Genomic DNA, 26,030 nt, shown 5'->3' on the forward strand with positions numbered 1-26,030 from the left:
TCTGAACTAACTCCAGCCAAGTCAGTGGAGTTATTCTTCTTAACACTGGCGTGAGATTAGACTTTTGCCTTTTGAATTGTTTTCAAGCAAGATTTAACTTCAAATACAGTTGGTTGAGGCATTCTAGGGATTACTCATAAAGCCAAATTCTATTGGCAAATGCACTTGAATCTCCCCTTTAATAGTCCAAATGTATTTTGCATTTTGATGCAGCATAACAAAAAGATAACATATTTCCATATTGTAACAACATGCAATGAAATGGCATCACCATGTGGCAAATGTTAGTTTCATATGCATTTAAGGACAGAATGGGGTCCACATATATCTCTATATTCATATATATATTTCATTTTATATTCAGTATAGTAAATTGCATATATCACTGAAGTTGTTCCAGGCAATAAATTACCATAATATGTGATCTTTACTCAATTATTCAGAATCACATCAATTCATTAAATATTTCTCTTACACATGCTCGGCTATATATTTAATTGAAGAGGCCAGCTATTGAATATTAAAATAAATAAAAACTATGCTCTATGGCTTTTTCCCCCTCATAATTTTTGGAGCTCTGTTTTTAATCACAATAAACTTAAATAATTTATCACTCACCCACATTGGTTCTGAAGCTGTGTTTAGTTTTACATAATGATATATGCTCCCTCTGCGTCTATTCCAGCACCTCTTTAATCTTTAGCCAATTTTTATCTACAAGTTCCACTTGCTAACAAAAACTGCCAGCCTATTCTACTTAATAATACATTTCTCAGTTTATCAAATTTTCCTTTTTAAATGTTTAATTTACCCCCAACTGAATCTAAAAATCCTCCAACAGTTGACATTTGAAACCTTATTAAACTGCAATCACTATTACTGAAACCAGCCATAATAGTGGCTTCCCTTATTACAGCTTCCTTATCATGTAAAATGAAAATCTCTAGCCGCCACAGTTTACCTCTTGTTTTTCAATCCACTACACCTAATGTAAGGGGACTGTTGCCCCCTTACTAACATTCAGTGCGGGTGTTTTAGTTGCTAGCTCCCAGTACTCAAAGGGGGCTCAATGGGGAATCAGGACCCTGAGACTGACAGTCCCCAGGAACAATGGGGAGAGGCCAATGCTCCAGGTCAGCCTGAATGACAAGGTGGGCAGGCTAATCAGAGTCAGGAGACCAGAGAGACCGTCCTTCGTGTGAACTGGAATTGCCTGGGTCAGACAGAGTGGGGTTGAGCTAAGGAGAAAGCAGCGGCCCAAGCTGAGCTGGGTAGCAGAGCTGGGCCAGATCCAGAGGGACCAGAAAAGCAGCCCAGAGAGAGCAGACCCTGTCCTGGGAGCAGAGCTGCAGCCCCAAAGCCAGAGGCACAGCCCAGAGAGAGCAGATTTGCCCTGGGAGCAGAGCTGAAGCAACCAGAGCCAGAGGGGCCAAAAAAGCAGCCCATGAAGCAGGTCAGTGCTGGGAGCAGAGTCACAGAAGCAGCCTGCAGAGCAGACCGGTACTGGGAGCAGAGCAGCAGCAACCAGAGCCAGAGGGGCCAGAGAAGCAGCCCAGGGAGGTGGAGGCAGAGCAGCAGCCGTGCTGAGGCAGAGTGGAGCTGGGGCTGGAGCAGTCCAGAGCCAGGTGTCGTGAGCAGCTGGGGAAAGCTAGGGGGGAACCCTGGGCAGTGGGCCCAGCACAGGGAGACGCCTCAGCCAGGAGGCTCTGCAGGCCAGACTCGGAGCGGGATTGGTAACCCCGACAGGGCGGGGGCAACGCTGGGAAGAAGGGTCCTGCCACCTAGAGCCTGAGAGCGTGTGGCCACCACCAGAACGAGTGTCTGACCTGCTGCATCCCTGCAGCACTGCCAGGGCCAGAGAAGGAGCCCTGGGACTTACAAGGAACAGACTGTGAACTGCCCTGACATTCCAGAGACACTGTTTGTGATGTTCCCTGCCACAGAGCATGGCCAAGATGTTTCCTTTAACCCACTGATGTGTTTCCTTTAACCTTTCTCATTTCCCCTTATTCTTTTTAAAATTAATTGTTGATTCAATAACTTGCATTTGCTTTAAATTGTATGTAATGGTCAGTGGGTCAGAGAAGTGCCCAGTGCAGAGAGAGTACCCAGAGTGGGAACACCTTAGCCCCTGTTCTAGGTGACCGCAGCAGGGTTGGGGGTCGAGCCCCCCAGGAATCCTGGGCTCAGCCTTGTTGGGGTTACTAGGACTCTGCCAGTCAGGAGAGTGGAAGGGGAGTCCTCAAGGGCAAGGAGGCCACTGGGTAAAGGAAGTGGGAGCGAGGACTCAGATCCTTTCCCTAGCCCACTTCACCGGGGTAGTGCAGAAGCCAGGAAAGTTCCCCATAATAGCGGGACTATTCCCCCGCTTACACTAACATAAGAGATTATATCTTCTGGGTAATGTAAAGATGCCCTTCTGCAATATTGTTATGCTGGGGTCAGTAGAGTAGAATCAGGATGCTGCAATCTACCCCCATGCTCACCTAATTCGCCCTAGGTGAATATTTGCAAGAATTTTTAAATTATTTCCCTCGCTAATGCCTCTTTTGTGTCACCTTCTGTGATGATTCCAATAAAGTTTACTTTAAGACTATTTAGGAAACAGCGAATTCTAAGCAAATATTGCAGAATACTGGCAGAAAATAGCTTTTAAAATCTAAGCAAAAGTATTCAACACTGGAAATCTGATTTTAAGAGTTATGCTCATCCACTAGAAACGCATCATGTGACCTGCATATCCAGTCAAAACAGCTTGAATTTCAAATGGCAAATACTCACAACAAACTGCCCATGTATGAGCTACAAACCAAAAAATGTCCACAACAACTATTCATAGAGTAATTTTGAGTAGTCCACAAATTTAGGAAAATCATGTTTGTGTACAGCTTGGCAACAAACAGATAAAATCCACTAGCGATTTGATTCTCTATGAATTATTCTATCAGTTCCAGTTACACATCTTATAAATTATAACACAAAATTGTTTTAGTGACCTTACCTATAAATGAAAGGAGCTACTGTGGCAGTGTTTGGGTGACTATATTGCTGTTGTTGAGGAAGTTGGACGATGCCATTTCCTGTGATTTGTCCACTGCTTGCAGCCATTGAGACAGAAAGAGCTGCAGAAGAACCAGGGGTCAGAGTTGGGCTAGATTCCTTTCCTTCAGAAGAAGCAAGACTACAGGAAGTGGAGGCTCTCTCATTAGCTTGTGATTTCATTGTCGATTGAGACTGGTTGCCCTTTGTAGTCCTGAATTTTTCAGACTCTTTACTTCCTGCACAAACAGGTGAAGCACTCTGCTTTGCTGTTGGTACCTTTGATCCAGGTTTTGGTATCCCACTAGAGGAGGGTATTAAACTTTCCTTCTTGGCTGCTGTAGTCTTGTTTCCCTTTGGGATCAAGCTTGCAATTTTTGAGCTCTTCTTTGTTGATGTTTCAGTCACTTGGTCCTTCTCTTCCTTTACTATTTTCTCAGTGCAAACTTTATTTTTGTCCCTGTTCTTTTCCTCTTTGTCCTTTGGCTGTAGCAAAGTCTTTTTATTGCTGAGATTTTTGCTTCCAGCTTTTGGAGGGGTTAGCTTAGGCGACACTTTAGGACTGCTACTGGTGGAGCCACCACTATTTAGCCCACTGCTAAAGCCGTCCATTTCACCACACTCCGAAAAGGTATCATCCTCTCTTCCGCTGTCATTGGGTCCTGAACTTGATGACAAGGGGGGTCTTAAAGCAGTCCTAGCATTAACCAGTTTGAACTTTTCCAGCATGGATTTCTGTCCAGATGAAGGGGGTTTCGCTCCTTCAGAAAGGGGTGGCTTGAGCCTGTCTGAAGACGGAGTTGGGGAGGTGGCGGGACTAGGCTGCTTAACGGACAGCATGGTGGAGGTGGCACTGTGTTTGACATTCATGGATTTGCTGCGCCAAGGCTTGCTGGCACTTGGAGAAGGTATGGCAGAGACCGGCTGCTGCCCAGTGCTGGAGGGATGCTGCACATTTCCATTCATGCCTGCAGATGGGTGAGGGCCTTTTGGTGAATCTGTTTAAAAAAAAAGAGTGAGAATCATATATTTTGCAATGACAGAATTATTTTTCTTCCCCCTGCTCTGAAATGATATTCTAATTAGCTATGCCTTTAAAAGCACAGATGCAACTGAGATTTCAAAAACGGACAGAAAATGCAGTTTATATTAAACTTAGTTTATACAGAAGGCTACAATTAAGTATATGGTTTGCAAAACAAGAATGCTTTTGCTTCTCTGTCATGTTGTTTTAGAGTATCCATCTCTCAGAGCTGAGGAGAACACAGAGGTATCATGTAACTTTCACTTCTGAAACTAAAGCTCTTAATAATTAAAAGATTATCATCGGTTTCAGAGTAGCAGCCATGTTAGTCTGTATTCGCAAAAAAGAAAAGGAGTACTTGTGGCACCTTAGAGACTAACAAATTTATTTGAGCATAAGCTTTCATGAGCTACAGCTCACTTCATCGGATGCGTTCGGTGGAAAATACAGTGGGGAGATTTATATACACACACAGAGAACATGAAACAATAGGTTTTATCATACACACTGAAAGGAGAGTGATCACTTAAGATGAGCTATTACCAGCAGGAAGGAGGGGGAGGAAGGAGGAAAACCTTTTATGGTGATTTAATCGTATCTTAATATTAGACCAAGAAAGCATTCTGATCAGAAGATGTCCCAGATGTCAGTAAATTAGCGAACATCTCCAATCACAGAATTGAGATGCTGAAGGGGAAAAAGATGGATTTTGAAAGATAACGAAAGTAAAGATTTTCCTTTCTGGTTTTTGGGAAATACAACACTTACATTGAGAAACCTGTACTAGAGATAGTGGTCTGGGAAATATTGTTTCTGTTCCTACAAGCAAAAAATGTTTAGCACATATACCAACACATCTCTGGGCCACTGCCCTGAAATGTCTAATTTAATTCTACCTTTTGGTCACCATATTTCTTTGTTAGGACTGATCACAGAGGTTTGATTACAGTGTATTTTCCAGGACAGGAGAAAATATATCGGAAAGCTTCACTGTTGACAGTACTTGATAGCAGTTGCTAGCTCTGCAACAGCACAATACTGACAGTTATTTAGGATCTGATTCTTATTTACTTTAATGGCTAGATCCACAAAGGGAATTTAAGTTTAGTGTTGCAATACCTAACTTCAAGCACGCTGCTGCACAGTGGAATCTGCAGCCCTATGATAGACATCCAGACTCCCTCCTATACAATGCACGGGGAGAGTTAGATGCCTAAAAACAGGATTCACAAAAGCCAGCAAGTTGAACAGAGAGCTGCCTAAGCTAGCTAATAGGAAATGCCAAGGAGAGGGGTGTGGCCCAAGCTCCACTCTGCAAAGAGATTTAGGCACTTACCTCCAGGCTGGAGGGAAGCGCCTCCTTCCACCCAGGATTCAGAGCCTTGAACTCTCTCTCAGAGTTAGGCGCCTAAATCAATTCATCCCTTTTTTGCCAAAAACAAGGAGGGCAATCAGTGGCCTTATACTCTGTAGCCCAGTGGATTCACCTCGGAAGTGGGAGACCCGGTTTCAAGGCTCTACTCTGACTCAGGAGGAGTTGAACTTGGGTGTTCCCAAGTTAGTGTGAACTAACACCCAGGCAATAGAATTTTCCAGGGTGGGGGCTCTCTCAGTCTTTCCTGCTGAAGCTGTTAGACTCTATAAAATAATTAAATACGGACAGGAGCAGAGGCTGGGTTCTGACTCTCACATCCTAAGGGAGTGCCCTACCCATTGTACAATAGGGTCAGTCTCACTCTCTTTCTGGCCTAATGGATTATTTATTTATACACAGTGAAACAGCTTTAGTGTTGCAATACCTAACTTCAAGCACGCTGCTGCACAGTGGAATCTGCAGCCCTATGATAGACACCCAGACTCCCTCCTATACAATGCACGGGGAGAGTTAGATGCCTAAAAACAGGATTCACAAAAGCCAACAAGTAAAGGAGTTAGAAAAGGAGAGACAGGGAGACCCACCGCAGAGTACCCCCTCGCTCAGTGGGTTTCCAACATCCTGGGGAAGTGCTCTTACCACTGGGCTATAAGGTAGAAGACAGCTTCAGCTTGGGTCCCAATCTGGTTGACGTTCTCTAATATGACCTGAGTCCTACCAGATTGGATCCCACAGGCCAGGTAGGGGATGACTAGTTTGTTAATCTTGCTGAGGGTTAGGTGTGAACAAGGCACTGGATATCAGGTCTCTAGCAACTGTGTGCATACCCATCAGCAGAAACTGAGGATTTCTCTACAAGTTGGGGTGTGTATCTTTTCCACGCTAGCCTGCCTAGTGCTCACTGAAATGGGACTAGATCAGAACACATTAATGAATGTTAATAGGCATCAGCAGGGTCCACATGGACAGTTAGTCCAAGGCAGGTTGATTCATGCATGCCCCAAATTTACCATGAACAAATTGTTTATGTAGACCCACCCTCCTGTATCTAGGGAATGTGGGCACATGCTGGGTTAGGCGGCAGCTGAACCAGGATTTTGAGGATCTCAATTTGGGATTTAGGTCCTAAAGTGTGAGGTAGACCACTAAATCCTTTTATAGATTAGTCCTAGAACCCATTTGCACTGCCAGAGCAGGGCATAGGGGCTTTAGTATAAATGAGAATCAGGCCCTCTGTGTAATAATCAATACAGTTGAACATATTTTAAACACTAACCATATTTTCCAACAAGCAGCCTGCCTTCTTAAGCAAAACAGACAGATGTATGAAAAACACATGCATTGGGAATGAGCTCTTTTAAATTAAGCCCACATTGCTAAGTGTGGGGGGGCCTGAGTAGTTGAGTGTTATTTGCTGGTTAACATTACTCTGTGGCATCAGAGAAACAAAGTGTTAATGGTGATTAAACCCAGTAAAACCACCAAGTATGTTCTCTCAATTATTGTGCATAATTGTATTAGCTCAGATGATGTTTCAAGTTAGTGTATTTTGTATTGTTGCACAGAACACCAGGAGGGCTACTGAAAGGATGCTTAGGCGTGTCCATATTATTCAGTGTCAATTTCAGAGTGGCAGATACTTCTGAGGCACGACTACCAAATGTCCACTTGAAATACTATTCATGTGTTACCAAAACTGCTCTTAAAGCTTTATGTAGAAACATGAGCCCAAGGTCCAATAATCTAAATATTATAGTTAGTGAGAAAGGACACTAGCAGCATTTCTCCTTTGCGTGTTAAACCAGGGCTATTTAACAATTCTGTTTCTTGCACTATAAGTTCTATATCTCAAAGATTGCTTTCATTGTTAAATGAAAGCAGGTTACCAGCTCATAAGAGGGAGTAGAGGCTTGTAAGCATCCTGGGAGAGGATGCCCTAACTTTTCTTCAACAAAACCAAAATACATCAGTATTGACCCAGACTGCACATGCATCATAACAATAGGCACCGTAGATCCACAAAAATCTGTTTCTTCCTAACATAAATACAGTATTAGTTAAGGTCAAGAATCCAGATCCTAGTGATGCCATCTATCAGGCTATCTCCATCTTGAACAGATGCTCTATCTTAGTTTTTCTAACACCTGTCATGATAATATACAGGCCATGCCCAGATGAATTAGCTCTGCATGCCTATGCTCGCAGTGGACTTCACAGAAGATTCTGCTCTTTATCATTCCCGAGTTCCAGGAAACTCTGTAGGATTTAGTTACTGTGAGAAAACTTTAGCAAATAGATGGAGTCTACGGTGGTCTTTAAAATAGATGAGAGTTTATCTCATTCTAATCTCTTCTGGTAGCTTGTCCCATCAATACACCCCCAAAACTGGGAATGCTTTGAGACAGATCCTAGCCTTTTAGTGGCATGAAGTAGCCTTCAAGCAGGGCCTACTGTGGTGCTGCTGTAAAGCCACCTCCTTCCCAGCCACCAGTGCAGAGGTTGTGGTTGGGCCTCTATTATTTTCTGGTGAGCCCCAGCTGCTGGAGCAGATCCTAGGGGCTGTGGATTGCTGGTGTCGATTATAGCAAGGTTTAGGCTTCTTTAATTTATTCCAGGGACCGGTCTGGTGGCCGATGGCCCAGGATGTGAGGTGAGCAAAGGCTCCTTTGCACTCACGTCTGGACATGCACTGAGTACTCCTTGATTACACGTGAGGATTGTGGCCTTTATTCCCAGTTTTCATGTGCTTCATTGTTAAAAATGTTAAAAGTATATGCAGACTATATATAACAATATATGACTCCACTACGTTCTGGAGTGTTAACTCGGATATTCTGGTATCGCTGTAGGTTACTCGTTTTAACTTGTGTTCATGTACTTACAAAAAGTATTGATTTAAAAAAAACCCACAAAACAAAACCTCCCTTATCATATCTCCTTTGGAGTAATATTAAGCTTGTGTAATGAAGAGACAGTAGTAAACAAAGTAAAAATTACTTTTTGGCATTTCCTCAATAGCTTGTTGTGTTGTAAACACAGCAAGTACCCACAGGCGCCTTCAAGTCACTGCTTCATAACACATATATCACAAATTGTAATCAGCGCCAGATACGTGACAGATGCACTGAGAGTTTTAATTTGGCTCTGAATCTTTAATTTAAATCACCCCCTTCATGTTCCTTAAAGAGAGTTGTTTGTGTGCCCAAGTGTATTATCAGTAGTGCATCGTACAATTAATAAAGTGGAATAAAAGGATTTGTTTCCTGATACTGAATGACCTTGTCTCTCAATGCATTCCTTGAACCTGCAGATCTGTTAGCGTGCGGTGCACATTCAGTTCAACTCAGCTATTTATTACATGACATCTGTCCCCACCTTGTGGTAATTTTGATACAGAGTGAATCCAAACAAAATATATCTGTGTATTTAATTTTTACATTTTAGTTTTACATCTGAAATCTGTAGGTCACCAGCTTATAAGAGTGAAGAGAGGTTTATTATTATGGCATAAGGACACTAACTTTTCTTCTTCAATAACGGCATAAATCAATATTTCCAGAATGTTGATTCAAACTGCATATATGTAGGCTTGGCAGAATTTGATTTTTTAAAAATAATTTTGATGGAATGTATCAATGTTTATTTTTAAGCTTTTTTTCAATTTTTATCTATTTAAATTTTCACAGTTGAGTGAAATTATGGGTAGGGTGACCAGACGGTCCAATTTTATAGGGACAATCCCGATTATTAGTCTTTTTCTTACATAGGCTTCTAATACGCCCCAACCCCTTCCCTATTTTTCACATTTGCTGTCTGATCGCCCTAATCATGGGGGGACAAGCAATAATTATTTAATGACAATATATGTGGAGATTCAAAAAGTTAAAGCTTTAAAACAAAAATTGTCAACATAACACATACAAATATACTAAGTAAATACCCTTAAATCAAACTTTAATATGTTCTCAAGCAGCACTTGTCTTTCATTGCCTACCTTCATTTTCCATTTTCACTGATTTTTATTGCAAAAGTCTCAGGTTTTACATAAGCTATTATTTGTGAGTGGTTGTTTTTTTTGTTTTTGTTTTTTTTACTGATTGGCACCACAGTCCTGGACCACTCAAGTACATGAAAATACTGATTATGTGAAGAAAATCAGATACATTACATTAGGTAGCTGTATTTATGTTAATAATAAATTAGGCTGAGTGTAAATACGAGGCTTTCTGTTAAAGCAAGCAATTTAATGGAAGATATACGTACACACTCATGCGCATGCATATGCACGCACATTGTTAATGTGCAGTTCATGAAATAAACCATTGAACTGCTTTCACTTTCAGTTTTCTTACTTCTTGCCATTTGTTGGGTTTGTATTTTTTTTTTTTGGTGCTCCAGTCCCCCAATGTTATCCCCAATATTTACGGAGAAAACTGTGAAATTAATTTATTGTACTGATTTTTACCTGCTTCTATTTTTTCTATAATACTGATAAATTCATGGGAAATTTTAAACAAAATAAAAACTGAAACCTTTTTGTGAATTTCTATTTTCACCAACAGAAAATATGTTTTTGTCAGTTTGTGTATGTATGGCAAAATCAACATTTACCGACATTTAACAAAAAAGATCAAATCCTTCCAAGCCTGTACATATATCATAGCAACTGGCATCAGAGATACATGAAATAAGATATTCTGTTTTCTTGTAACACATATACCGTATTAAAGTTCAGAATCCAGATATTAGTGACACCACAGACAAATGTAAAAATCCTTATGTAATTTACGTTATACTCTGTCAGGCAAACTATCTCCATTTTAAACAGATGCTATATAGCTGTATACCCATAGTCCATCTTTATGGATAATGAAGTGGAATAAAAGGTTTTGTTTCCTGATACTGACTGATATATTCGTGTATTTAATTTTTACATTCTAGTTCTATGTTTACATCTTAAACTTGTTGCCAGGGTTCCATCCCCACTCTGAATCTAGGGTACAGATGTGGGGACCCGCATGAAAGACCCCCCTAAGCTTATTTCTACCAGCTTAGGTTAAAACTTCCCCAAGGCACAAATTCTTTGCCCTTGGATGGTACGCTGCCACCACCAAGTGATTTAAAAAAGCATCAGGGAAAGGACCACTTGGAGTTCCTATTCCCCCAAAATATCCCCTGAAGTCCTTACACCCCCTTTCCTGGGGAGGCTTGAGAATAATATCCTAACCAATTGGTTACAAAGTGATCACAGACCCAAACCCCTGGGTCTTAGGACAATAGAGAAATCAGTCAGGTTCTTAAAAGGATTTTATTTTAAAAAAAGGTAAAAATCACCTCTGTAAAATCAGGATGGAAAATAACTTTACGGGTAACAAAAGATTCAAAAACACAGCAGAACTTCCTCTAGGCTTAGTTTCAGAGTTACAAAAACCCAGGAATAAACCTCCCTCCAGCAAAGGAAAAATTCACAAGCAGAACAAAAGATAATCTAACACGCCTTGCCTGGCTTTTACTTACAATTTTTGTAATATGAGAGACTTTTAGGATGGTTTATAGGAGAAGAAGTTTTCTGACCTGATGCTTCTCTGCTTCCCAAGAGAACACACAAAAACAAAGCCCCTTCCCCCCCCGGCAAGATTTGAAAGTATCTTCTTTCCCCATTGGTCCCTCTGGTCAGATGCCAACCAGGTTATTTGAGCTTCTTAACCCGTTACAGGTAAGAAGGAATTCTAGGCTACCCTTAGCTGTATGGTTATGACACTTGTAAATCACCAACTCATATAGAAGTTTGCATATACAATCCAGCACAAATGACAGTTCAGTTGTTGCCTACATATATGCTAATCAGAAACAGCCACCCACACAACGATCTTCTTCTACTTAGCTGCTCAGGTTTTTCCTGCTATGAGAACAATTATTATATGGTTGTGTAAAGGGACACATGACAGGGATATATGTACATAAGCATATGTTACTGGATCAGGAATATACACCAAGAAGAATGTTCTGACCCCTAAGCATCATCTTACAGTACTTTTTTTTTTAGAGAGAGAGTTGGATTGGCGTAGTGAACTGCCATCCTGCACTACCTCTCCTGTATGCAGACTTTCTGACAGTAGCCAATGTCAGATTTTCCCTAAGGCACATAACAAATTAATGGACATAAAATGAAAGCAGGACAAACATACAGGCCTAATAATACTAATATAATAGAATCTCTCATGTAACATTTCCAGACCAAAGCCTCAGTTGTAACTCAGGGGCCTGTGAAATGTACAGGTATAGACATTTTCAACACAAACCCACAAAATGGCTGGGGAGCCAGTCTATGAAGGCTACCTCATCTCCTTGCTGAAATAGCTCTGTTCTTTAACATGTGTCTGCTGTAGAGCAGTACATTGCCCCATAAAAGGACTTCATACCACAAAGAGGTGCATACTTCTGCACAATCCCTTTTTCAGTCATCCTTTATGTGGTACAACCACACCTGTTCTACTGCCTTCATGGAGGTGAGGCACTGGATTTGCCTCTAAGTGCATGGCCAATTTGTCAGAGTTGTACAGAATAAAAGCAGGGTGGAAATGTAATTGTGAGCGATGCAATGATGGTTCCAAAGATGCAATCTCACAATGCATTTATGTATTTTGAGAAGAAGGAGGGTTAGTATCAAGTAGCTTTAGAACTATTTTGCTATGGTTAAAGGGTGAGTGACTACACATAAGAAAAAGGGAAACGTTAAAAGGGAGTCTGATGTGACAGGGGTTTTTACAAGGTGTGTTTACTCAATACAATTGGAGTGCTCTGTAACAGTCAATATATGAGAAGGGGGATAAGTTTTTTTGTTTGTTTGTTTTTTTAAAGTTTAGCAAATGTCTTGCATATGAGTGACCCCAATCAATTCAACAGGAGTTCTGTGAAGATTAGAAAGCAGCTTAGACTAGCCAATAGATTGTTGACAATGAAAATATGAGATCATAACCAAACACTTTCAAACCAGTTTGCCCACCCCACATGCTTATTGATTCTTAGGAAAACCTCCACAGGAGAGCTACATATGCATGCCCCAAAGATAGGTAAAACTATCTTATATTACAAACATTCATAGCCAGAAGTTCACCATTTATCTTTATTAGGCTTTTTTTTAAAGTATTAAATGGGGTTATAGTCATATGACCCTGTTTCACTACAGTGAAAATATTTCAGTTTAAGCCCCATGCAACACAAATAATTTAGGGGCAATAGTCAAATTCTAAAAGCCTTTTCTTCAGCACGTTGTGGTGAGAACATTAATCAGAACATTTGTTCTTTCCTACTCTTAACTGACAACATTTATCTTTCCAACTCATGCAATGTTACACTATACAGTCCTTCTGCAGAATGAGTGCTATAGATGCTGTAGAACAGAGATTCTCAAACTGTGGTAACATGCAATATTGATGGTAAGTGGGCTGCAGTCAGGTTGTATGAGATTTAGTTTAAAGTATACTATCACTGACTGAAATTCTGAAGATGGTACACCAAATACAGTCTGAGAATCACTGCAACAAGTCTATAGTGGGGATAAATGTGTATTGTTGCAGGGCTGTTCTTCCTAAAAAGTGTGAATTTAATCTAAATTACTTCATTCTTGTTATTTCAAAATGAAAGAATTATTTCTATTATTTTCTTTTTTATTTATTCTTACAGAAGCAGACACTCCATTAAGATGGATACTCTCACTGAAATCCCTCCAAAGGATATAGCATCCTGGGGAGAGAAGAAGAAAAAAGATCAGCTGACTGAGCCCATATGAGCCAACTCACTGCAATCCTCTAGCATTGGCGTGTTTAGGTTTTTGATATGTGTTATGTACTCAGGGCTGACATGTCCTAATCAAAGCTATCATAAAGTAAACTCTAACTCGGGCAGAATGACTTTGTGGGTGAAACTCTGGTTCTACTGAAGTCAATGGCAAAACTCCCATTGGCTTCAACAAGGTCAGAATTTCGCCTCATGTGAATTCTTCTTACGGGATACACCCCTACTTATTTATAAGTTACAAATGAACCTCAAAAAGGGTCCAGGAACTGTCAAGTTATGTGTAAAGGTTGGGGCCAGATCTGATTTTTGATCCATTCTTGGTTGCATTGGAGCAGGATTGGGCACTTGACTCTGTAAATTTATGTCCATCCCTGACAGTAACTGAGTTGGAAACCATCTTAATTATACAGTAACTGGAGCTTCAAATATTACCAATTCCTGATAACATGTAACTGTGTCAATGTGTGTAAACAACCCTGTGTAATGTATTCAAACCATACAGCATATATTGAGTCATGCTGGAGAGAACTATGCACTGCTCGTGGTCTGTGCACAGGCCTGACAGTCCGCAGCTCCTGAGTTCTGATGCCTACTCCCACAATCACTTCCTCGTGCAAGCCATTTAACTTCTCTGCCTCAGCTTACTTATCTGTAATATATTCATACTTACCATACAGGAATGTTATCAGAATGGTCATTAATATTATGAAAGCACTATACACTGGTATTACTTGGGCTGCTAGCATTAATTTGTCTCGTTGTAGTGCCCATGGCAAAGACCATACATTAAAAATAGAGCTTTCAGTTCCCTGTGCTGTGCTGCTGTGGAAAAAAAAACTTTTCAAGTTACTTTAGTAGCAAGTGCTAAATATTATTATTTAGTAGTAGTACTATTAGAAAGAAAGTTTGTTTCATATAATTCTTCTAGACATTCATGCCAGAGGTGTTCTTAGATATGAAAATGTTTCTATTTAAACTGGTCACAGAAACATTAAACAAAATACACATCACGATAATTAGCTTTAAAAACAGTTTGGTGCAGGTTTTTTTCTTTAGGCAAGGAACTGATATGGTGGATTCTGATACACTTTTCTGTTTGTCCTTTTAGGATCCTACTTGAAATATTTTGCTATCCCAGCACTCACTATAGTTGTTTATCCGCATTAACTTCTGCTTTTATATATATGTCTGTAAAATAAATTTGATTTGGCTTATGTTTTCATATAAAATCAATGTATTCAGATCTTTGCTGCTGTTATCTGAAGTAAGAAAAAAGAGCAGAGACAGAAAATTTGAAATATAGTACTCAGTATTTATGCAACATTATGTTTTCTATATCCTGTAAAATGAATCGAATGATTATATACAAACAAAGCAGCCCTTATTCTCTTTCAAGTGATGACTTCACTAAAAATCTCATCAAGGTTTTTATTCTGTGCAAGGAAGAAATGGAAAAGTAAAGAAATCCATCACAGAAAAAGCCACATAAATGTGCATTGCACAGCAAGCCTTAGCAGTCCAAAGACAGTTTGCAAGCAATGAGCTGAAAAAAACTAGCATCTACAAATATGGAAAAAAGTTTCCCACCTTTAATCATTCATTCCTCCATATGTTGTTGTTTCAACTGCAAACTTGTGTCAAAATCACGTTTCATTTCTAAAACCTAAACTATTGTACATACCTTCACTCAAGCAGCCACACCTCCTACTTCATAAGTCCACTATAGTATTTGTGAACTATATATTGTCTGCTCAGTACATATCCTGTACGCTTTATGGATTTAGTCTGCATGTCTTGCCATAAGCAAGCTGATGATACAATAAAATCAACTACAGAGCTATCCAAAATACTTGTCCCTGATAGTAAAAATAATGAAATAACTAACTATCGAAAGGATGGATTTATATCTTCAGATGCTGCTGGGGCAAAGCATGTTCATCAGAATTTTGCAGAAAAAATCTGGATAGTTGCCTGTTGCTTAGATGAAGAACATTCACTGCATATTTGTTCCTCCCACAGACCCCAAGGATGCAAATGGGTATTATGCATATTGTATCATTTTCGACTATATTCTAACCCAGAGATATGAATAGAATGCCGTTCATTACACAGAGAAGAAAGAGGCCTGGAGTAGTTACACAACTCAGAATACTGAATTTTCAGATTCTTCTTGTTGAGATAAAGAATAAAGAGGGACATTTTCTAGAAAAACTGCTCCATAGGCCAGGGAGGAGATCAAGAAGTGATGAGGATGAACAGGAAAACATAAGGAATTAAATCAGTAGATAGAATAGCAGCTTGTAATTAAAGACGATACAAAATATGAAACTTGAATCCTAACCCCTTCAAAATTTTCAGAAAATGGGTTTAAACTTAAATCTCCAGGTCTGAACTCATCCCTCAGATTATGGTTCTGGTCTGGATATGCAACCCGAAGATTTTGGTTCTAAATCCCACACGAACTGCTGACTCCACAGAGCGTTTGATCTAAAGCACACTGAAGTCAATGGGATTTGGATCAGACTCAGTATTTCCCCCATGAAACATCAAGTCACCTTTTACTTCACAGAGAATCTCATGACATTTTCACCAATGGGGGTAAAAATATTGCAATAACTGTTCACAAGATTTCAGTGCTGACTAGGTCAAACCCACATTTTAGCCCTGATTCAGCTATGAACCTGAACCTAATCTCAACACCACCTTCCTGGCCCATCTTTAATTATCATTTTTGTGTTACACATGGGATTGTTTCTTTTCTGCTTTCAGACTTTGTGTGTTGTCTATAAACAGTTACTGTTGGCTTTTCAGCACTTACCTTTTTCATTGCCATTTGCATATTGTGGAGGCTTGTTTTTGTCAATGCTGTTAAAGCTCTGACTTCTCCGATTTAAATTAGAAGCTCCCTGGACCTTGGTACTGCTGCCTGCAGCTGGCACCCTTGAGGGCCCTGGAAGCCTAGAATAGTATAATCAGAAATTACTTTGTTGTACAAGTTGCAAAGACATCAAACACACACTTTGTCAAGTGTCAGACCAATGTATGGAACCAGTAAAATGAATAACAATGATTTCACATAATGACAAAGAATGACAGGAATCAAGTTAGTTAGATTCAACAGGATCAATGAAAATAAAAGTTAATCCTAACATACACAAAAGGGAAAAAGATGTTTTATAGCATCACAGGAAACATAAGGATGCTTTGCATTTGCCATTAACATTGCTAAAACAGATTCACCCACATACATTATTACAGTGTAATATTTTATTTAAATATATCACAAGTCTGTTTTCTGGAGTAAATATGGTAAAATTGACTAGAGAACATAACAATCAAATATTTTGAAGAAATACCCCAAATTCTCTAAATCTGGTACATACTGTAGTTAATTGCATTTATAGCACAATAACTAGACTTTTATTAAGCCACTTCACTCAAATACATTTTGAATAGCTATTGGCTTGTAGCTCTAACTATATTTCAAATTGGTCTGCATATTTATCTCAAATGCAGAATGTTGAAAATAAATATGCTAAGGTAGATATTGCAGATGTATGTATACCCTATGTAAGAATATAATGCAGACTATGCAGTTCATTTGTTACTATTTGCTGCCACCATCTGAGCCTTACTGTGTAGTAGTGTTATGAAAAAATTAGGAGCCATTATCTGTAGCATGTATAAACGATCATTGTATTTTGCTTGATTCAATTCTCTGACATAAGATTATTTAATACAAGTCTGCTTCAAATTTCCTCCATCACCGTTGCAAATATACCCCCCCTTTTTTATACAACACATAATAAAATACTCAGATCATCAACAGACTTTTGCAATAGAGATATAATACCCATATTCTGTTACTGATGGACTATGCAAATGTGATGAGTAATTTCAAAGACTTTGCTAACAACAGCATGAATTATTGTAGAGTTCTCAAATGATACTAGTGTCATCATATGATTCATCATGAAAGGGCAATAGCGGGAGAGAGGAAAGAAATTACATTATAAAGGACTCCAAAATGTTAGATTTTTATAAATGTTTTGCTTAACACATTGGTAAATCAAAAATGTTGAAATCATTTTAGTTTCATTAGATAACATATATAAAGAGCCTCACATACTGTTACATTACTGATTTAAGCCTCAGAGAGCTAATCCATTCATTATTTTATGGCTCATTCTGGCTGCCAGCCTGCCCCACTAGTCTCTGTGCTGAGACCAGAGCAGACTGTCTCTACAGCTGTATGCATTCTAACCTTTAGCATGACCCATGAATTCTAGTGATCTTCTGTTCCCTGAAGAATGCACTAAAACAAACTTAAAAATCCATTTGCTCTTTCTCATTACCCTAATTTGACAGGCAGTCAGAGCCCTGAGATCGTTTGTCAAAGGTAATGAGAAAAAAAAAAGCAATGAGAAGTCATGTGCAACACTGGAAATTCATCTGTTCTATTAAAATGTAAAGTACTTAAGTGTATATTTTACATGCCAGAATCCTCGAACTTGCAGCCGTAAGCACATTAGACATGAGGTCACTTGCTCTACATACTTTCCAATTTACTTCATTTACGGTCATTAATTGAACTCAGTTTACAAATCGCCCTTTTGCAGAATCATTTTAAGCAACCAAGGAAATGCAAAGTAGGAAGTAACAGATAAGGGACAAGTCACATACCTCTGTTCAGGGCCTTGGCAACACTGTCATAGATTTAAAGTATTAGACAATAAAAACTGTTAGCCTACACATGCTGAATGGTGGACAAGACAATAGTGTCAGCAGTAAATGAGACTGAAGACCTATGATCACAGGCATAAAGCGACTACACTCTGGTATGGCTCATTGCAAGCTATCACCAGTCACTCAGATTGTATTAGTGCACCACATTATGAAATGCAAGCTTTATTGTGGATTACATTCTTTATAGTTCATTGTTCTCAGCAATGAACTGTACAGCAAACAGTGTGATTAATAAAGACATTGCTTGTCATAAACACAAACTTACAACAGCAAGAGGGACTTGAATTCTTTTCTTCTAAAAATCTGTTTGTGGATTTTAGTGCTCATGAAAGTGAAAGATTAGTAGCACTGGCTAGAGTGGACAACAGGACAGGCAGGGAAAGTGTGAGCTTCTGCACACAGCTCTATCAAATACACTTCAAGCTTTAGCTGAGGCCCTTAGTGTCTCCAAACCCAAGTATCTCATGAAGAGGCGCTTTACCAGGGACAGTAGACACAGTCCGTAACTGTTTGTCTGCTACATCTTTGCTCCTCTGCTCCTGACATCCAGGAATTTAGGGTTGCCAACCCTCCTAGATTGTCCTGGAGTCTCCAGGAACTAAAGATTAATCTTTAATTAGAGACTATGTCATGTGCTGAGACCTCCAGGAATACATCCCACCAAAATAGACAACCCTCCATGAAGTAGACTTGTGTGATGATTTTGTGATGTGGACACAGGAGCTTTGGATGGACTTCCAAACTCATTTTCACTTGTGACCCAAGTAAGAAGTTGAGTCAAAAGCTTTACTAACTCCCTAAGCCTTCTAACCCTTCAAATCTGATACTTTACATGCAGGACACAAAGATGCAGGATACATAACAATCAGAAATATGGCTAATGGTATTGTACAAATCTGCTTTTGCCAGTCAGGTGCAAGGCTTTCTCATGACAAAGCTCTGTGGTACAAAATTTGCATGATTACACATTGCAATGTTTACTTATGTCCAAAGAATAAAATACCAATGGGCACTGACTCAGTTGAGTATCACTAATAAGCAATAAATGAGAGATATTAACTGACCTAGAAGTCTTTTTTTGACTGGTTGCAATTCCACTGTGATTAGACTGAGTTGCATATCTGGCTCTCAGACTGTATGAGAAGAAACAGAGAAATTGAATTAAAGAATTTTTGAACACATATAGAAAGCACACACTTACCAGCAAACTATGAGTTAATGTAATGCAAGCTGAACATGTACAGAAAACTCAAATTAATCAGCAAAGAATGAATTAATGTGCAGGATATGAGTAATGCAATGTACAGATTATGAAATAATGGACGGCACCGTAATTTGCCTCACTTAGCAAAACATATTAACGTTTAGGTATAGACAGTTTGGGAAAAAATTCAGAATGCCCAAGTTTCAGCACTGGTAGTGTAATCTGCAGCTTCAACATTTGTGTTTGTGTTTTTGCGTCTTCAAAAAGAACTGCAGGCAAATATGTAAGTACTTTTGCCTCCAGCTACCTGATCTGGATCTGCAATTAGGTAGCTAGAGGAGAACAAATATTCCGATTTGCAGCTACATACCCAGTTTGGACACAAAATGCAGATATAAATTGAACCCACCAAAGGAAAGGCAACTGAAGAAGTGGGTTTTTTACCCACAAAAGCTTATGCCCAAATAAATGTGTCAGTCTTTAAGGTGCCACTGGACTCCTCGTTTTTGTGGACACAGACTAACATGGCTACCCCTCTGATACTTGACTCCAAAGGAAAGATACCCTGCTGATAAATGTAGCCATATAGAAGTGTTCATTATCACTCAAGCTAATTGTAACAAAGTGCATTGCTCAGACAGATGCTTTAATAGGCGACTCCTGCTATTTATTTAGGTTTCCTGTCACATTCCATAGGGAGTTGCATCTTAGCCTCTTTCAGCATGCAGAGGGCATTTTTGCAATACGAGACATGTCTGTGCTAGGGGGTTACTACAACAGAACCCTGTTGGAAGGCCAGACGTGTGTCCAATCAAGCAGGAGATGCCTGGTGCTGAATCTCTGTTGCCTTATGGCCAGTTTATGCCACTCCCTAGTGAAGTGTGGCTCTACACGACCGGGTCTCCCAGCAGTTTGCATGAGGGGTTTGTCTGACGCATGGCTATGGGGAGGAGCTGCAGCCGATATACGCAAGCTATTATGGCTGATACAATGTAGAGCAGCCGTCAGGTCTCAGAGCCCCAGATCATGGGGAGGCACAAAGGTGGTTTTAATCATAGGTCACGTGAAATGGGAAATCAGAGCCTTAGGGCTTTGAGGATGTGGGAGGAAACCAAGTAAAATGCAAGCTCCATTTTGATTGGTTTGGCATAAACCCAGCAACTCCCACACTTTATATTTTTAAATCACTAAAGTAGTAGCAGTAGCAGCAGCAGCAGCCACCACCTCTGGCACTTAGGCCCTGTATAATAGGCTAGCACTATTTGCCAGAAACACCTCTCCCTCCTAGGAGGTATTGATTCTGGTAGGAAAAAGTTAAGTGGTTTCTGCTGATGCACTAGGTTAGGCAGCGTATTAGTCTAGCTGAATATTGTGACTGAAAATAGTGAATACAGTGTAAAAGTGAACGCTCAGCATTATGATGCCTTCATTTGACCTGCCAGGATGACAAAGAGGTGGGTGGGAGACCTTTTCCAACTGTGAGATATTAAGGCAGAGAAGTATTCTTAAATATTCAGCCTCTAGTAAAAACAAGATACTTTGGTTCCCTTTGAGCTTCAAGTGCCCAGACTTTTATTGAGAAAGTGGGAACTGAACTTTGTGTTTATTGTTGCTAATTTCCATGTTAATAAATACAACCCCAGTAAGGGATCACAGTATGGCCTCTAAAAATATGTGAACTGTATCTGCAGGTTGGAAATGGCCCCTGCTTACACACTGTTTGAAAGAAATAAGAGTATACGAGTCCTAACGCTGGGGTGTGGAACCACCAAAGAGACAGCAATGCCACGGCCCTTTGGAATAGACATATTGTATAACCTCAGAACAGTGACAATTCATGGTTTTAAATGACAGCATCTCCTCTGGGATTTAAAATAATAATTAGCCCATGTTCTATATATGGGCGCACTCATGTTACATAATATTTTATATCTTATCTTATATTACAATATTGTATTATTTTATCATCTATAGCAATCTCACAATAAAAGGCTGGGCACCTGAAGCTCAAAAGCAAGCACAACTTCTCGTTTTTACTTCAGAGGCTGAATATTTAAGACTAATTCTCTGCCTTAATAGCTCACCCTTTGAGGTCTCCCACACACCTGGCAGGTCACATGAAGGCATCATAATGCTGAGGTATCACTTTTACACTGTTTGGAAGGCACACTAATAAAATGTGAAAATTATGATGTGTTAAAAAATTCCTGAGAGTAACTCCTGAGTGTAAGACAAAATGATGTAAGTACAATTAACACAGACAGTGATTTTTAAAGCAAAGTGAATAAAATGCATCTCAGGCACTGACTGAAAGCTGTGAATGCCATGTACAGCGATACGCTATGGTAGCTTTTTGACCTAGCAGGACAATAATTTTCCAAGGCAGCTGAAAAGATCAGACAATTATGACTTCTCCATGTTCTTGAGGTGTTGGTGTGCCAGTCTGCAGGTACAGAGGGTGCCGTTTCCATTAAATGAAGACAAAATGCAGAGGGATATTCAGCTGAAAATGCTTGCTAGCAAAGTATCTGTCTGTTTCCATCTAACCCCTTCCAAGTTCAGGGAGCTGCTGTCTTGATACTGCTTTCAAAACTCCAAAATCTATTAAAAAGCATTTTAGTCCCTCTTCTTCTGAAAACTGAATTCATTTTCCCAAGATAAGTGAAATAAGTGTGGGGGGAGGAGGAAGAGAGAAAAAGGCTGTAACTATTAAATACAATGGGTTCATCAAGTCCCTAATTACTTTTGGTTTATGTCTCTTGGTTAGCAGTAGACGATGATGGACTGATTAGCTTCTTGCACAGCTACTTTTTCCAAAACTGCTAGCCCCACACTTACAGATGTGACCATAGGCGCTGGAACTACAGGTGCTGGGCGTGCTGCCATACCCCCTGCCTTGAAGTAGGAATAACAACCCAAATACATCACATTCAGCACCCCCACTTTAAAAATTGCTCCAGAACAATTGGATGTGACTTTCAACACATCAAAAGTCTAGCATTCTTGCAAGAATTATACTACCCTTTAAAAAGAAAATATTGCCAATACTGCTGATTGCCTATAGACATAATTTAGCAATCAGAAAAAAAATGAAGTTTTTACACATACAGTGCAGGCTCACACTCATATTTGAATGTATTATTATTATGTGTTAGTCTAAAGTGCATTGAAACTTTGGGTTGTAACTGCTGCTTATCTAAGATAATTATAAGATGCCATTAAGTTCCTTACTGGTACCTGGTAGCTGGAAAGCAATAGGGGCTTTCCAGGCACAAAAAACAGGCACATGTCACCGCCAAAAAAGAATGCACATCAGGCCCACTCAGGAATATGAACTATGTGGGAGGAGGGGTTTCACTGAGTATTGTTTGTAGTAGAGAAGTGTGTGTGTGTGTGTGTGTGTGTGTGTGTGTGTGTGTGTGTGTGTGTGTGTGTGTGTGAGAGAGAGAGAGAGAGAGAATGTGTGTGTGTGTGTGTGTGAGAAAGAGAGAGAGAGAGAGAAAGAAAGAAAACAGCATTGGGAATGTGGTCCCAAGAAAAGCAAATGACTTGTCCATAGTTGAAAGTTAACGTGGATTAAGGTAGAGTGTAAATTTAAAGCACAGTAGCTGTTCCTGTCCATACTCTTATTCCAGAACAAGAGTGCCTTATTCCTGTTTAGCTCCTACACATAGAAACAGCTCTATTTGTACACAAGCTCTAGAAGAGGGATCTTGTGGGCTAAGTGCTGACTGGAAAAGGGCTCGGAACTGAGAGTAAAAACACAGTCTCTTGTTTGATTCCTGCTATGTTCCAGGAAACAGGACGCTGTACACACTTTGTAAATAGACAAGGGCTGCATCAAAAAACTACCTGACTCCATCATTAACTTTTCCTCCTAACTGGAATGACCCACAAGACCCTGCATTTTTGGCTAACTGCTCCCATCAAAACTGGTTGTAACAGTTACAAGAATGGCACAGTCAATGCAGCCTAATAAATAGGCACAGGACTGAGCAGGGCCGCCCGGGGGCGGGGGGCAGGGGGGAAAGTAGGGCAGTTTGCCCCAGGCCCCCATGAGAATACAGTATTCTACAGTATTCCAACTTTTTTTTTTTTAATGGAAGGGCCAGTGGCATAGCCAGGTGGAGCGAACAGGGGGAGCGATCAGAAAAAAGGCACCACTTGCTGCGGGGTTTTTACTCACCCAGTGGCGCTTTTACTGAGGGTCCGGGTCTTCAGCGGCAGGTCCTTTAGTGCTGCCGAAGACCGAGAGCAAGTGAAGGACCTGCCGCCAAAATGCCGCCGAAGATGGGCAAGTAAAAATTAAAAAGGCGCTTAATTCATTAAAGGGCCCCCAAAATTGTTTTGCCCCAGGCCCCCTGAATCCTCTGGGCGGCCCTCAGACCGAGGGCAGCAGTACTACATTGCAGCATTAGGAAATTCCTGTTTGAAAAAGGCAAGAAAGAGTCTGATCCAAAGCCCTTTGAAATCAGCTGGATTCTTTCCATTGACTTCAATGGACTTTGGATCAGCCGTAACATTTTTTTTCTCTTACAACTTAAGGAAGCATAGACTGCTAACCTAGTCACAACAATCCCAATGAAATGGTAAAAATGGCTAATTTCTGTTGTTGATCTTTAGGCCTGAGACGGTGCAAACAATTAAACAAAACAGAAACTGCTCCTAGCAGGTGCATGAAATCCCTCAAAAGTTTCCATAAGTAACAATGCTAAAGATTCTTAGATGCCTGTTCACCAAAGGCTGGTTAATTCAGAGGACGAGGGGGGATCAGAATTTTAACTTTACTAAAGCAAACTGGGAAAGAATGAGGAAAGTGTAATGAACTCATCAGTTCAAATGACCATCTGTGAAGAGTGAGGGTGAAGGGCAGACAATGAATTAATGGCAGACTTTGGAGTCAACTGCAGGGAAATCAGTCTGCTTACTCCCTTGCCTGCAGACAAACAGCATAAGAACATTAATAGCTGAGTGGTACAGGAAGGAAGGAATGAGAAGGAGGAAGCTTCATGAAATTGTATACAGCACATAAAGCTGAAGGATAGAGCTCATCGGAAGCTGGATACACAGCATGAGTCAAATTGAGAGTACTTTAAACCTCAGCTTCAATGGAAACCCATGTAATGACTCCCTATATCCTTTGCTATTTATTGAAAACAGAGTCTTTCTAGCAGCTGTTACTTTATAGTATGATGGTAGTGTGCCAATCCATCTGTAATGTATAGATGTCCTGTAGGTTGTAGTTCTGAAAATATCAGCCATGTGATTTGTTAAAGTTGCTGGACACTTTAATTCTGGTTAGAGAGAGAAAAAACTCAAGAACAAAACAAAAGCAAAAAACAAACAAAAACAGAAATAAAAGGTTTTCTCATGGGATCAAAATCATTTTACCCTACTGAATACCTGAATTTGACATGACAAGATACAGTCATACCATGTTGGTGGGGTGAGTACTCACTATAGACAGATGGGAATTTTCTGTCAAAATGATATTCAGGTAGGTTGTTGTTGTTTTTTTTCTTTTCACAAAATCAAAAAAATTTCTGCCAGAAAATTTCAATTTTCCCTAAGCTTCCTGGCTCCTCAGCAGCCCACCTGGAAGGGAGCTAGCAACCTGGGGTTTCAAACTTCATGACTTCCTGTGCTCCCAAGTTCCCCACTAGAGCCAGGGCTCCTCACTTCCCCACCTACCTCAGGCATTTTTTGCTCCCCCCTTATTTTTTCTGCTTTCTCCACATTGACTTCCTTCTTGCAAAAAAGCGACTTCAGATATACATAGATCATTCAAAGCAGGGACTGTGCCTTTGTATATGTTTGGACAGCACAATGGGGCCTTAATACTGATTGGGGCCTGTGAGCACTACCACAAAGTAAAAGTTTAATAACAATTAAATGAAATGACAACCCTTAAAGACACAAGAAAGAATGTCAATAAAATAATGAAAAGAAAAAAAATTACTAAAAACCGCCAACAAACAATAACTTAGCAATTTTAGTTAAATTGGTATATAAGTACTTTTAGGTACCTCAAACACCTTTTTAAAAAAAATAATATTTTTTCCACACAAAGCACCCAATTAAATAACAATGTGCTGCATTAGTGTCAGATTGGGATTGCAGCCATACAGCAATATGTATATATACATACATATACACATTCACCTCTGATTGACTCTGTTTTAGTTCCACTAAGGACCCAGTAACAGAATGAGTCTATCTCAGAGTACCTATGTTAATTTCTTGTCTTAAAGCTGCAAAAGAAGCAGATGTATAATGAATCTTTCGTACCAGATGGCAGGAGAAAGGGGGAGCTACATAGCATTTAGTTCTTGCTCCCTCTTATTTCTATCTGACTTCTTTTGGATCCTTTGATACCATTCTGGATAACACAAACTCGTTTGCGGATGCTAAAATAAGATTGAGGTTTTTAGGGCCCCAATTCCTCAAAGCAGTTAAACATGCTCCTAAAACCATCCCTATTTAGCAAATGTGTAAGTGTTTTGTTGTATGAGGATGGACTGCTGAATTGGGGCATAAAATGAGTCATACCATAAAAAGAAATTAATAAAACTCCTATCATAATTTTTGGCATGTTCTCATGTTGCAGAGTGTTTTTATTAAGCAGAACAAAACACAGACCACTATATAAGCTATCTTTCTAAACAGCTTGTCTATCTCTTATAAATGTGGTATATCTCATACTTAACTATATTAAACATTCATGTTTTTAATTTCTATCTTAATCCCTTTTGCCTGGGCACTAATTGATAAAAACAACAACATGTAATTGTTTGATGCTGGAAGTAGGTTTTTTTTTTTCTTTTCTCCATGAATAGAGAATC

At 39.8% G+C, this 26,030-nt stretch overlaps 1 protein-coding gene across 1 annotated transcript in view; it reads right to left on the minus strand.

Annotated features, from left to right (window-relative positions):
- The window catches only part of NAV3 (neuron navigator 3), a 355,811-nt gene that overhangs the window by 176,299 nt on the left and 153,482 nt on the right, over window positions 1–26,030 (minus strand). Inside the window, 3 exon segments of the mRNA XM_043492958.1 lie at window positions 3,002–4,037; window positions 16,057–16,196; window positions 19,049–19,117. Of these exon segments, the coding sequence (XP_043348893.1) occupies window positions 3,002–4,037; window positions 16,057–16,196; window positions 19,049–19,117 (1,245 nt within the window).

The sequence above is a fragment of the Dermochelys coriacea genome, chromosome 1 (genome assembly GCF_009764565.3).
Source record: "Dermochelys coriacea isolate rDerCor1 chromosome 1, rDerCor1.pri.v4, whole genome shotgun sequence".
NCBI classification, from domain to species: Eukaryota; Metazoa; Chordata; order Testudines; family Dermochelyidae; genus Dermochelys; species Dermochelys coriacea.